The following is a 13431-nucleotide window of genomic DNA, read 5'->3' on the forward strand; positions in this document are numbered from 1 at the left end:
TACATACAAAAGATTAGCTCATAGACCACATAGACATCTAATGGTTGGATATCAATAAAGCAACAACATGTGATATTCCAAAGACAGCGAAAGGTATTGAGATTACCATTATCTTAAGAATTGGAAAAACATTGCCAATAAATTTCAGTTCGTGAAATAACACAATGTTTGTTACTAACTCTACTTAACTTCAAAGAATTAGAGTTAATTTAGTTAAATTCAGGGGAAGGGAATATTTTCACTCTTTAACAGACTTTCTCATCTTAAAATAAATTAAGCCACATATTCACTTTCCTTATTTTTTTTTTTATTAAAACCAAAAAAGTGTAAACAAAAATAACTTTATGTACGTATAATACAAGATGAAGTATTGAGCAAAATATTAAAGAATTATATATTCTTCAGTTGTCATCAACCAAAAGTTTCCAAACATCTGAAAAGAAAATTAAAAATAAATTATTATAAACATAAACTCCTTACTTTAATATTTTTTCTTACATATTATAGTCTCTGTGTTCAAAACAATCATTGCATTAATTTAGTGAGAGAGAAATTTGGTTGTAAGTTATGGGCGATACTTTCTGGTATTAATCCTATAACTGGGTGAAATCAAGAGAATAACATTAACATTTCTTCAAGATCCCCCCATATTGGAAGCATCTATAGTAAACTTAAGGCTTAAGAGATCTGAAGATTAATATTCACAGTGCGGCCACTGATGTACAAGCCTGCCACTAGACCTCTATATGTTAACCCAAACAAATAAGTATTTTTATTATTCATTAAACTAAGATGTCTACTTATACCTAGGTATAATTTTTAATTTTTTCTTAGTCAATTCTTTCCAGACTTTACAACTATAAATATAATATATAATTATATAAGACATGTGACATATTCGACCCATCTTAGACATTTCAATCTAAATATTCGTATGATGCTCAATGATGTATACGTAGACGGTTATTAGATTATTAGATACGATGCTATTATTAGATTCGATTATTAGAAAAATAAGTGATTGTTCGAGTAATTATTTGAATAACTAACGAAAAACTGGTCTAATAATTAGATAAAAAATTAATGTTCAAATAACTATTCGAATAACAAATAATTGTTCTAATAATTATTATAAAAATAAATGATTATTTAAATAATTATTGAAGTAACTAATAACTCTTTTAATAATTATTAGAGAAACACACGGTTGTTCAAAATTATTACTTGTTCGAACAATTATTAGGTAACAATTATTCAAGTAACTCAACACATGGAAAATAGGCTCTAAAATCTAACTCGAAATAATGAAGATAAATACCCAATAATATTAAGCCATGCCTATTGTTCAAACAGTCTAGAAAACATATTATTCTAAAGAAAGAAGTATTTAAAATTCTTTCCAAATGTAACTGATAAACAAGTATCAGTGTGACACGTACAACACCTGAAGGAGTTTGGTTTATATAGCGTAATTATTATTGAAACCGGAAGTGGTACTAGGTTTAAACCACTTCCGACTTTACTAGAGAGATCAGAATGAAGATGGAATACAGTGTATTCTTGGGACTTAATTGATTACAGGACACTGCTTCTCACTATCTGTTACTGTCTTTATTCTATAGTGGTCAGCGTTAAAATCGAAAGTGATTGAATCCGGCACTTCTAGTTTGAATGGAGAGTTAAGAGAAAAGATGATACCTATTCATAAAACACTAAACATACTTAGAGAAAGACGGTTCTCGCTACCTTTTATCGATTTTGCTCTATGCAGATCAATACTGAAACCGGAAGTTGTAGCGGATTTCTATCACTTCCGGTTTTAGTAGAGTTAAAGATGGAGATGAAATATATTCTTGGGACACTTAATCGATTGCACGAAGCCGCTTCTCGGTTTTTATTACCATTTTTGCTCCCTATCCATCACGACTCTGGAACTCACTAAAGAAATAATAAACACTTCTGACCAGAGTATATACACTTGTTTATTAAAAACTAAATTACAGTGTAATGGTTTCGACGTAGAGTTGTAGAGTTAGTGTCTAATGAAGACAACGTTAAGTTGTCGAAACCATTACACTGTAATTTAGTTTTTAATAAACAAGTGTGTATATACTCTGGTCAGAAGTGTTTATATTATTTTTGCTCTTTAGTGACAACGTTAAAACCGGAAATTGTTGATTTTTGCCACTTCCGGTGAATGAATTACCTCCATCGACGAATTTGATTCCTAACCTTTGACTCTCTATCCTGAAAAAAAAAATTGATGTTGATCCATTTCGTAGTTCTTGAGAAGTCTTGTCCCGGACAGACGGACACACGAACAGAGTCGATATACAAAAATAATTTTCTAAACTACTTAAATAGAAAAAAATCCAGCACTTTATCATTTCACAAAGTAGTATATAAAGTTTTAGAACACTTTACATCCAACATGGCTTTTAAAAAAATGGTCACTTTTTCAATTGTGTAATACCACTTAGTAGTCCATCTTCAGGAATTATTAATTTAATTTCACATCACGACGAAACATTTTTTTTTCAAGATCTCAATTGATAATTTTAAGTCTTTGTACAATAAATATACTTTTCAAAATTTAAAACAATCTTTCCATTTTCACGCACGTAACAGGAGCACATTTACAGCACGCAAGAATATGATAATTGGTACATTTACACCTTTATAAGCAGTTATCCAATTTTCTTTAGTTTGTTAAAGTTCCAAGTTCTTATTAGCCTCAATAGCTCGCTCACGTTTCTTATGATGACATAATACATATTACGACTGGCACTGACCTGGACAAACTTTATTATTATTATTATTATTTGTAGCAATAAACAGAAACCTTTATTTAACAGGAGACTTTGTAGTTATCACTTTGAAGAAAATGTAAATAATATTCAGTATAATAATTTTAGACTATAATATCTAGGTATAGGCAACATAGAGAGAAATTCATACAATAGGTCAAAAATGGCTGAAATTTAAATATAGGCCAGCCAAACGAATATCAGATCGTTCACTTTCATCATTTTCTTTTTACAAAAATAAGAAATAGTAATTTTCTCCACCTATTACAAGGATGTTATAAATAGAGGATTTTCATCCTATTAAATCGGTGAAGCCAAAAAACAATCGAGAATCGGCACGTCTGATTGGCTACTCTCGTTTCTGCCATCGTCTGATTGGCTACTTTCGTTTCCGCCATGATTGTTGGCTCAAAACATTGCGATCCTATTGGGCGGAGTGGGCAGAGTAGGGGCGGCGAAACTGTGACGTATGACTTCAAGATTTTGTTGTAAAGGCAGATCCTCTATTTTATAAGATCCTTGACCTATTATGTATATCTTCATTTTTGTCCATCTTTATATTGTGTTGTCATCCTTTTCTTACTCAAACAAAAGGTCTTTTTGACTTGATCGTCTTTAAAATTAGGAATATACATTTATACATTCTTAGCTGTTTGAAAGTCTCTTTTAATTATATTTCTTTCAATTTTTTCACTTCAAAAATCCTAAAATCTGTAAATGAAAATGAAATGAAATCTTTACGTCCCACAATTATGCCGGCTAGGCTGACGATGAGAAATGAATGAAATAGTGGAATGAAGAAAGAGGAAATGGAAGAACCCCGAGAAAACCCATGCACATGATGTTTGTCCACCACAAAGCTCACTTGGCGAATCCTAAACTCCTATATTTAATTTGCATTTTCTACTTTAAAATTAACTAGCTCAACCTGCGTTCTCTACAAAGTGCATCATTCACATAGGAGCATGAATCTCCTTGTCATTCCTCATAACATCTGTACATGTCCCTTTACAGACACAAGTGAAGGACGTCTTCATTTTTTAAAAAATCGGCAAGGGGTAATATAAAGGGGAAATTGTTTTCGATTATTTTTTTCAATATCTCGCACCATTTGCAAGATCGAGCCTACTTCTGGTTGGAGTTTCTAATTCATGTATGAACAGTGTTTTCTTTCTTTTTGCATGCAGTATGTAATAAGCAAGTACATTACATACACAATTAATTATAATGTCAGTAATATATGGAGTTTATTGGGAAAAACACTCTAAACAATAAAGATTCATCTTAGCCTGGAGAAATAGTTATCCTTCTTTTTTTATTATTTGGATATGAAACAAACGCCTGAGTGATATACAACCCATATGTACAATTATGTTGTGTTGGAATGTATAACTCACAGGATATGATGCTTTACTTTTTAAAAATTTCAACATTTCCAGTGTACCCCTTAAAAATGTAATAAAGAAATAACGGCCACGTTTTTTAAATATTCAATTAAAACTGGACAATCTACACAAAATTTGAAATCGACCAGCGAAAACGGCATGTTTCTAGCACTTGTGGTTTTCTAGATCTCATTGTCAAAATGATTGGAGACAAACATATAAACTTTTCTTTGGAGACAAATATATAAACTTTTTTGGGGACAAACATATACACTTTTTGGGGGGACAAACATATAAACCTAGCATTTTAATATATAGATAGTTGGAGTAGTTCTATGGCTGAAATTCCTTCCCTTGGTAATCAGCTACCAACCTCCATACAGTACAAGAAGAACTATGATCTTATAAACTTGTATGTTCAGTTTTTGCTTATTGAACATTAATCGGAACGATAGTACTACAAAGCAGAGAGTGATGGTGTTAATGCAATTCAATTTGAATATAAGTCCCAATATGAGTACTATTTTAGCATTATATTTCCACCCAAGGGACTGTTGTTGTAGTTAATATAGATCTGGTGATACTGGTCTGATACAGAGATGGGTATAAAAATAACGCCACGTTGGTGTTAAAGAAGTAGGCGATTGAACTAATAGAATGGGGAAATAGAAGCAGCACCACCGTGTTCTTTCATATATTCTTATCTTGTGTTGTTGGTAACACCCCAGCTCGCATGGCAAACGCAACCCATTAATGATATTGATAATCACAATAGGGCTACTGTATTATTGTCAGCGATCAGCCAAACCTTTAATCTGTTAACAACAATTACTTAGAAAACGCATTGCAGTCGCTCTAATATCCTGTAAATCACGTAAACACAGTTATACTGCAGTTCTCAGATTGGACATTGCCTTGCATGGATATCATATTGAGAATTTGTATTAGTTGTTATTTTTAGCTACAAGCAAAACTTTACGTGGTATATTTTTTATAGTAACGAACAATGTATTATATTGTCTGTAATCGTGCACGTAAATAGTTTTCTTACTATATGAATTTTATGAGAAAATTTACATGAGCAGAAGTGCTCCCATCTGTTTCCGGTGTTCTTACATTTGCTTTCGGTGTTTTCAATCCATAAAGAAAATGTCAGATAATTGATTGAACCGCTACCATTATAATAATTTAATCGAAAATCCGTTGGAGTTGAATGTGCATTGAAGTTATGTGTCTAATGTAACGCGATCGAGTATAACACAGAGCCATTATGTTGAGTTAATCTAGCAATTTTCTACTGTGTAGGTAACAAAAAAGAAATTGTTAGTGGCGGTACAGCGCGTACTCTTTGGTGGTGAAAAAAGAAAGGTAACATGTTAGTTTTAGTCTGTTTGCGATAGTCAGCGAGAGCAAGCCAAACATAAGAACTTCAAACATTTTTATGTAGGCTTGTATGCTTTAAGAGTTTCAATCGTAGACAAACGCTATTGAAACCTGAAGAAAAAAGATGCCAGGAACTCGGTACGGATGTGGTAAATATATGAACATTACATCGGTGGTTCAATTAATTTAATAGTAGCGGTAAATGTTTCCAGGACACACCAGTGTTGGGCTTCATAAATCATGGAAAGCGGAAACTGAAACCAGCTATTGAGGCATTCAACTGGAGTGCACAAACAATTGGCCATCACTAAGTTCAATATTACACCTATCAGTTTTAGTCTATAAATATAATGTTTTGAAAAATAGTTAAATTCTACACTTTTTAAAAGGAAAAACTTACCTTGTTGTGCTCTTTTCATCCGTGGTTAATTTCGCTAAGATGCATCAATCCCATCCGTGAGATTCCCAGCCCTTGGACTCCCATCCATGGGGTTCCCAACCATGGGATTTAATGACGTAACTGTGTTTTGGTTCTTCCTTATGAATGTAGATGGGCACCTTCACTTCTTTCTCAATGTACACGGGCACTTTGACTTCCTTCTCAATGTGTACAGGAACCTTCACTTCTTTCTCAATGTACACAGGCACCTTTTTAACTGTTGTATGGTGATGATGGACTGTGTGGATCTTCTGTGGTACTTTGATGACAATATGTTTACTGGAATAGCAAAGTAGTAGTGTATTTTACGATGCCAGCTTTTATATTAAAAATATCTCTCTCTCTCTCTCTCTCTCTCTCTATATATATATATATATATATATATATATATATATATATATATATATATATATATATATATATATATATATATATATATATATATTGAAGAAGTCATGTTAGTCACCAGTGTTCTTTCTGATATACTTCCGAGAATGCTAACTATTGGGAGTTGCCAAACGTTCCCCTACCCCTAAGAATTACGATAAATTACGATTCTCTTGTTCAGGGCACGATCTATAGCAAATGGTGTCCTCGCGTTTTGATTTTGCCCCCCTTTCCAATAACAACTTCCTGGAAGGCACCTCCAGACAATTTAGGGTTGACAACAGGACAAGAAAATCAGGGAGAATCAGGAGTAACTCAAAAGATAAAGACTTTTAAAAGCAGAAGGTTTAACTGCCTTTAAAACTATGACATATCCTAAATTAGTCATAGAATGAAACATAGAATCTTTACGAGTTTTAGATGCTCAATCATCTCTTCAAACTCATGCTGACCATTTATTTATTACAGTTAACGATTAAGTAATGTGGCGATTTTTGTTGACACTCGTAACATCGGTATTAAACATTGAATGCTGTAACGATGTCAAGTATTGGCATGGTTGAACACTTGTTCATACATAGGGCATAGAATTAAAAATTAGCCTTCTTTCTTCAGCATAGGACACTATCCAATGTTTACTATTATTAGTGAAACTTAGTCCCAGAAGACGACCATACTTAGAAAATAAAAACCAGGGTAGATACAGTATCTTTATTAGGGAGATCAGGAAATCTTTATTACAAAAATTAATTAATGTCATTTTTTTTCAGTATAAATTTGAGGATTTACGTGAGAGTTGACCTCCAACATCCCCATTGTTGGTACTAGTTTTGGCATAGATTGGTAAGAAAGATATGCATATAATGGAAAATATTAATTTTTAAAAAACTATAATACATGCTATACGATTGCTAAAGAAATTGTTGTACACTACAAGTAATTAATCGAGGTCTAGGAATAATCTTAATATTTCAACAGTAATAAATCCAAGTTTTGTCAGATGCCTGTGTTTAATAAATTGAATAAATGAAGCTTTCTTATTTAATGCAATCTCAGTACAAGTTATATTACTATTAGAAACATATATAAAAAAAAAACTCAATTTACTTACTGTCTATGTCCAGGAAGAGCACTAACTGTCCAAATACCGCAAATGGCGAGCAAGATAAAACAAAACATCTGGAACGACACAAAGAGAAAAGAAATAGAAATAGTGTTGTCAAAAATTCCAATAGGGAAGCAGCATTTTAGGCCTCGAGCATTGTATCAAATCGGATCAATCTTCCCGATATTTACTGGTTAATCCAGAGAGGGAAGAGAACAAAACATTCAGTCTAGGCCTACGTGGAATATCTTGATTCTCAAGTATAATATTATTATTTCATGTTAGATATTCTTAAGGAGTATGTTAAGGTAACTTCTTTAATGAGAAAAATCAAAATCTATTTGGAATAATAATTAATTCAATTACAGTTCATGGTCAATTTTAGAAAGTTCTTGTAGTTGATGTAGTAACATTAAACGTGGAGAATAAATTGTTATCATTTTCTATACAATGTTGTTTTGTTAGCTGTATGTTTGGATTGGACTTGAGTACGTAGTTTGTAGCATAAGGAAAACGTTATACATAATAAAGAGTCATTTTAATGGTGATATTTGGAATTAAAAAATAAACCCCCATTAGTACAGTACCCCAACTCCCAAAAATAAAATAAATAGTACAGTAGTTATTCATGCTTGACATGCTAATATTATTTATTAATTATTTTAGTAAATTTTGGCTTAAGGATCCATTGGGGACACACAGTAGTAAAACGCTTACCTCTTGTGCATGGGGTCCGTGGTTCGATCTTCGGTCAAATAAATTTGTTGTGGACAATATCGTGTTCATGGATTTTCTCAGGGTACTCCCTTTTCTCCTGCAGCCTCATTCTACCAATATCATTCACTTGCCTCAATCATCCGTCTCCCTTAGCCTAACGGACATAATTGGCTGACGTTAAACTGAAAGATTTCATTTCATTTTTAAGAATCCATTGCTTACATTCAACAACCAGGGTTTATTTCGTTAAAAGTTTAGTATGGGCAGGCTTGAACTACAATATGTGTAGATCTGTAATATGCTCCACAGATTACTGAGTATTGCAAAGAAAAGACCTGTATCATTACTACTGGTTCCTAGCTGATTTAATCGTCTTAAGGTGACATTGGCTCTACTAAAAGGCCGAAGGATTTTTTTTATTTATTTATTTCATTAGTAAATCAGTATATGAGTAATGTTCTGTTAAAGAAAAATCTGAATATTACTATCTTACGTACCATTGCTGTCAAACAGCTTTTATAAGTTAATACTGGGTGGATGATTCGTTTAATCCAATAAGTGTAGTGGTGAAAGGGGAACGTACAGTAATGAAAATTAAATGGTTGGTAAGATAGTCAATTTCTTCTAATGTTTGTCCTGCTTGTGAACGGTTAAAATAAGTGTTAGAGAGTAAAATTGTTAACAAATTACCATCCAATAATGTACCTAGGTATAATTACGATTAATTTAGCATGATTGTGAAAGAAGGTTAGCAGTTCGATCGTAAGGAATGTTGCACCTTGAAACCCTAGTTGATTTCAGGTATATATATCCACTGTCGATTATTTTGGTTTTCCATTGTCGATCGCAAAGTTGGTCACTGAATATTTTCACATATGGTGTAGATAAAATTTACGCTTTTCTCTTTGTACTGCCAAACGCAGATTCGAAACAGTACATTCGTTCTGGAATTATGAAATTTTGAAAAGAAACTCACGGAGAATTGTAGGCTTAAAAAAAGGGGTTGTAATACGAAACAGATAAATTTTAAAATAAAAAGCTGAGCTCTCTCATTTTTACCCGATATATAATACTCTATGACACTGATATAGACCTGGCCTGCATATGCAGTTTTATTACAATATTAAGTGTGAAGAAACTAATAGACTAATTATACCCTAAATGCTAACATGGTGAAAAACAGAAGGCTCTTCAGAAGAAAATTTCAACGTTTATTTGTCACATGAAGAATAATTATCCCAGAGGCCAAGATAAGGCCAACGCTGACACATTAAGCACTAAACCCATTCTTCACAAGCAAAAATGATAAGTGGTCTCTGGTGATCGATTTAAAGCTCCAGGAATGCAGTTAATCTCGATCCCTAATTTTCTACTAACGCCAAAAGTGATAGAAATTCACTACAACTTCCGGTTTGAATATTGATCTACACGAACAAAAATGACAGAAGATAGAGAGAAGCGTTTTATGAAAAATATTATGGTTTCTACGAATAAGTTACTATCTTCTCTCTTAAAACTCTATTTAAACCGAAAGTGGCAAATATCAACCACTTCCCGTTTAAACGTTGATCGTGATAGAGCAAAAATGTTAGTAGATGGCGAGAAACGTTTTTTTAAAAATCAATTAAGTATCCCAAGAATATGTTCTTTCTCTACTCTAATTTCTTTACTAACACCGGAAGTGGTAGAAACTTACTATCACTTCAGGTTTCAATATTAATTGAGAAAATATCCGTCGTATAAATCCAACTTCTTCACGCTGTACTGTTACTTGTTGTATATTAGAAACTATTACATTCCTCGTAAAACCTATAAAGAAAATAATCAATTTTAGACTACACCACAGGCAAGTATTTTATAAGTGAAGAGATCAAAGAATATTTATAATAGTCCAAAAAACATTACATATTTTGCAATTAAAGGCTTATAAACACAAAAATTGTTGAGGAAGAAAGTTGAAACGCTTTTAATTTAGCGTTAAATAAGGTGATATAATTTTTTATTTTGTAGATAACCAGAAACAAGTTCAAAGTGGAAAGAAAGCGTTTGACAAAGATAACACGCAATGTTTGAACGCACTGACGCCTTTAGAAAGCATGCATATCAGGAAGTCCTTTCAGGAAGCTCATTTCCCCTAGTGCACGCATGTGAACAGTGAAAGCAGCTGCAACTTATTTGTTTAAGCGAAATGCACGAAAGAAAAACAGGAATTAACATAGACTTTAGATAATGTTCTTGATTCTTGAAGAGAAGTATTTTCCCTGAAGTTTACAAGGTAATTATGTACAACTCATTTCAAACTAAATAGTTGCAATGAAATGGGATATTTCAATTTAACGCCCCATTTATGCTCTTTAAGCTGAGGGTAGGGTGGCCAGATGTCCTGATTTTGCCGGACAGTCCGGCTTAGTAGTCGAGCTGGAAGCCCATTTGTCCTGCTTTTCAGTTGTCTCATTATAAATGTTTAATTTTCCATTATTCTGATGGCTCGATGGTTCCAGTCTCAGACATTTTAGAATTTGCAAATTATTATCAGTACATTTTTGTAAGTTGTAAAATAAGGAAAAGTTTAGAGCTCCAAAATTTGGTAGGAAAACAATTAGACTGGCAACCCTGGCCAGGCGTTATCAATTATAAATATTTGTCTGTTTCATAAGCCTTCAATTGTTTTAGAAGAGAGGTGTGACCGTATCATATGCACTACGCACCAAGAGAAATACATAAGTGACTTTCTGGATGTCGAGTCACACGTTGGTTGTCTTTATTACCTGCAGTAGTTCGGCTAACGTAATCGTGACAGGCTTTGAGTAGTTTCTTTCGGTCACTTGGGGAAGAACAATGTTCAACTGCGTTATGGCACTTTTTTTGGGAAACGAAGGTCACAAAAGTGAAATAGCTTAAAATTTATTGCTTTTTCTTAAGTCATGCCCTCAAATTACTTTTTCCTGTCATCGAAACTCTCGAAGTAATACTTGTACTGTTACAACACTTTATTGAATGTTGAAAGATCTAGATAAAAAGCTTACAGATAGAATAACAGACAAATTCTTTGGATATTTTGTTAATTCTAAGATGAAACTATTAGTTCCTCGCGATAAAACAAAGTGCGAATCTAATTTTTTGATTTTTTTTATAAACAAGCTCGTAAATACATTCGCGAGCGGTATGATTTCAATGAAACAAGTTTATATATAAGATTCTCGTTGCTTTCGGTTGGGAATCCCGACTGTTCTTTTGAAGATTTCGTTAGTTCTGTTTTTGAGGCGTGTAATATTAAATTCATTGATATGGATGGACTTTATGAAGAATTCAAAGTGTTTCAAGAAGTACCAGCCTCAGATATGTTCAAGACCTGTACAACTGTTAAAGAAAGGTATTTAGAACTTTTTGAACGTGCGTAAACACCAAGCGAAAAAGGTTTAGAGAATTTGAAAAATGTTGGTTCATATATTCTTTCTATACAAAGTAGTAATGCTTACTGCGAACGGGTATTTTCATTAATGAATGCTGCTTCGACAAAAGAACGTAACCGACTTAATATCTCCACAGTTAAGTCCGAACTTCAAGTTTGTTCCAACTTTACCGCAAGAACTCCAAAGATGAACTCTTTACCATATGCAGTAACAGGAGTGAAAAGGAAAGGATTACTAATTATTAGTACTAGATGAATTTTCACTACTGTCCAAGTATTGTGGAGCAACTGAATTGTTTGAATTTTGAGATAGCAGCAAACTCTTGTCTGAAAAGTTGGAAATAATATCACAAAACTAAAAGCCATCTGGACGATTATGGAAAATTATGGGCTAATCAAATTTCTGCACACAGGTCAACTTAACTCGGGAGTAAGATTACCAACTCTGAAAAATAAAATTACCGGCCCTTGCTCATAATCCTCAAAACAGATGATCCATAAATAGAATTGCCAGATTTCTGAACTCCAAAATTTTAATATAAGATTTATTCTTACACACCACTCAGAATTCAAGCAAATTCACACTGCATAAATATTAGTATACACAAAGACAGTATTTTTAATTGTAGTACATAATAATAATAATAATAATAATAATAATAATAATAATAATAATAATAATAATAATAATAATAATAATAATACAGAAATCAATCTGAGGTAATTCAGTGTCAAAATTTGATGTTCAATAGTCAAATTTGGTGTTCTAATTCTCAGGCAGTTCAATTTCCTCAAGACTTGTTTCTGATTGTATACACATAAAAAAAAAAAAAAAAAAAAAGACTAGCAAGATAAAATTTAACAACTAAATAGTTTAACATCCGCAAAATGAAGAAAAAAAGAATAACTATTGCACATTATTCAGGCTTCTGCTTTTCACTTGAATGAATCTTTTTCAGAAAGCACTTATTGTTTCTTTATTTTATCAAAGAATTCACTGCGAGTCGTTGCAAAGTTCATATTGCAGAGCATTAGTCCTCTCACTGTTGACTTTTCCATTCAATTTCTCTATGGCAAAACCGCTAGAAATTGTTAAATAACTAGAAACTAAATTTCTCCATTTTGCAGGAACTAAACACAAAACCGGCCGGGACGCTGGGACGGACCCCTCAAAATCAGGAGTATCCTGGTCAAATTGGGACCTCTGGCAAACCTATCCATAAGCCTTGAAATATATAGTTGAGCCTGACAATAATACCGGTCAGTTGGCAACCCGAGCCGGGAATTGAATCCAGGCCACATGAATTAACACTAGCATCACAAACATAATAAATAAGTTGAAAGGAAAGTAACTTACTTGTGCTACAGTTGTTAAAGTCATGTCACCAAGGAGTTGTACTTTTTGATGTGCTCAAAGTCAACTGCAGTTGAGTTGATGTCGCAATACAATCCAAGACTTCTGTTTTTATATGTACTTCAAGTAAGGAGGAGAGATGGAAAGGTCCCGGAAGTGGTACCGGTAGTAGGGAGATTTCGCTACAATAGTGTATAGAGGAAGAAGCAGTAAAAATAAGTAGTAATTAGAGACGTTTTTTGAAACAATATACGTGTTTTGAATAAGATGAGTACACAGCGACAAAGCTTCTTGGTACCATTTCCGGCGTGCGCTCAGCATTGTTGTGGTTTTTATTTTTTGTCGTATTGTTTGTTAAACGAAGAATACATATCACACGTGATGAGCAAGCAAACTGTGAAATGAAATTCATCACGATCTTGTAGTAATTATGCTGAATAGC

The 13431-nt window shown here is 33.0% G+C and overlaps 1 protein-coding gene across 1 annotated transcript; it reads right to left on the reverse strand.

The window, feature by feature from the left end:
• Positions 1-295: 295 nt before the first annotated feature.
• Positions 296-13218, reverse strand: LOC145688169 (uncharacterized). Its single transcript, XM_081762013.1, has 4 exons — positions 12993-13218; positions 7513-7580; positions 5976-6293; positions 296-433 (listed from the first exon to the last, which is right to left on the reverse strand). The coding sequence occupies exons 1-3, from the start codon at positions 13014-13016 to the stop codon at positions 6020-6022; spliced, it is 366 nt and encodes a 121-aa protein (XP_081618139.1). The 5' UTR covers positions 13017-13218; the 3' UTR covers positions 296-433; positions 5976-6019.
• Between the last annotated feature and the right edge of the window lie 213 nt (positions 13219-13431).

Source organism: Thermobia domestica, chromosome 1, assembly GCF_964235325.1.
Source record: "Thermobia domestica chromosome 1, izTheDome1.hap1.1, whole genome shotgun sequence".
NCBI lineage: Eukaryota > Metazoa > Arthropoda > Insecta > Zygentoma > Lepismatidae > Thermobia > Thermobia domestica.

Bases quoted from the DNA above. Each gene is read 5' to 3' on its own strand.
- LOC145688169 (XM_081762013.1), bottom strand. From the start codon at position 13,016: ATGACTTTAACAACTGTAGCACAA. The intron at 7,581-12,992 runs GTAAGTTACTTT...GTGTCGTTCCAG, and splicing joins CTTTAACAACTGTAGCACAA to ATGTTTTGTTTTATCTTGCT. The intron at 6,294-7,512 runs GTAAGTAAATTG...TTGCTATTCCAG, and splicing joins GCTCTTCCTGGACATAGACA to TAAACATATTGTCATCAAAG.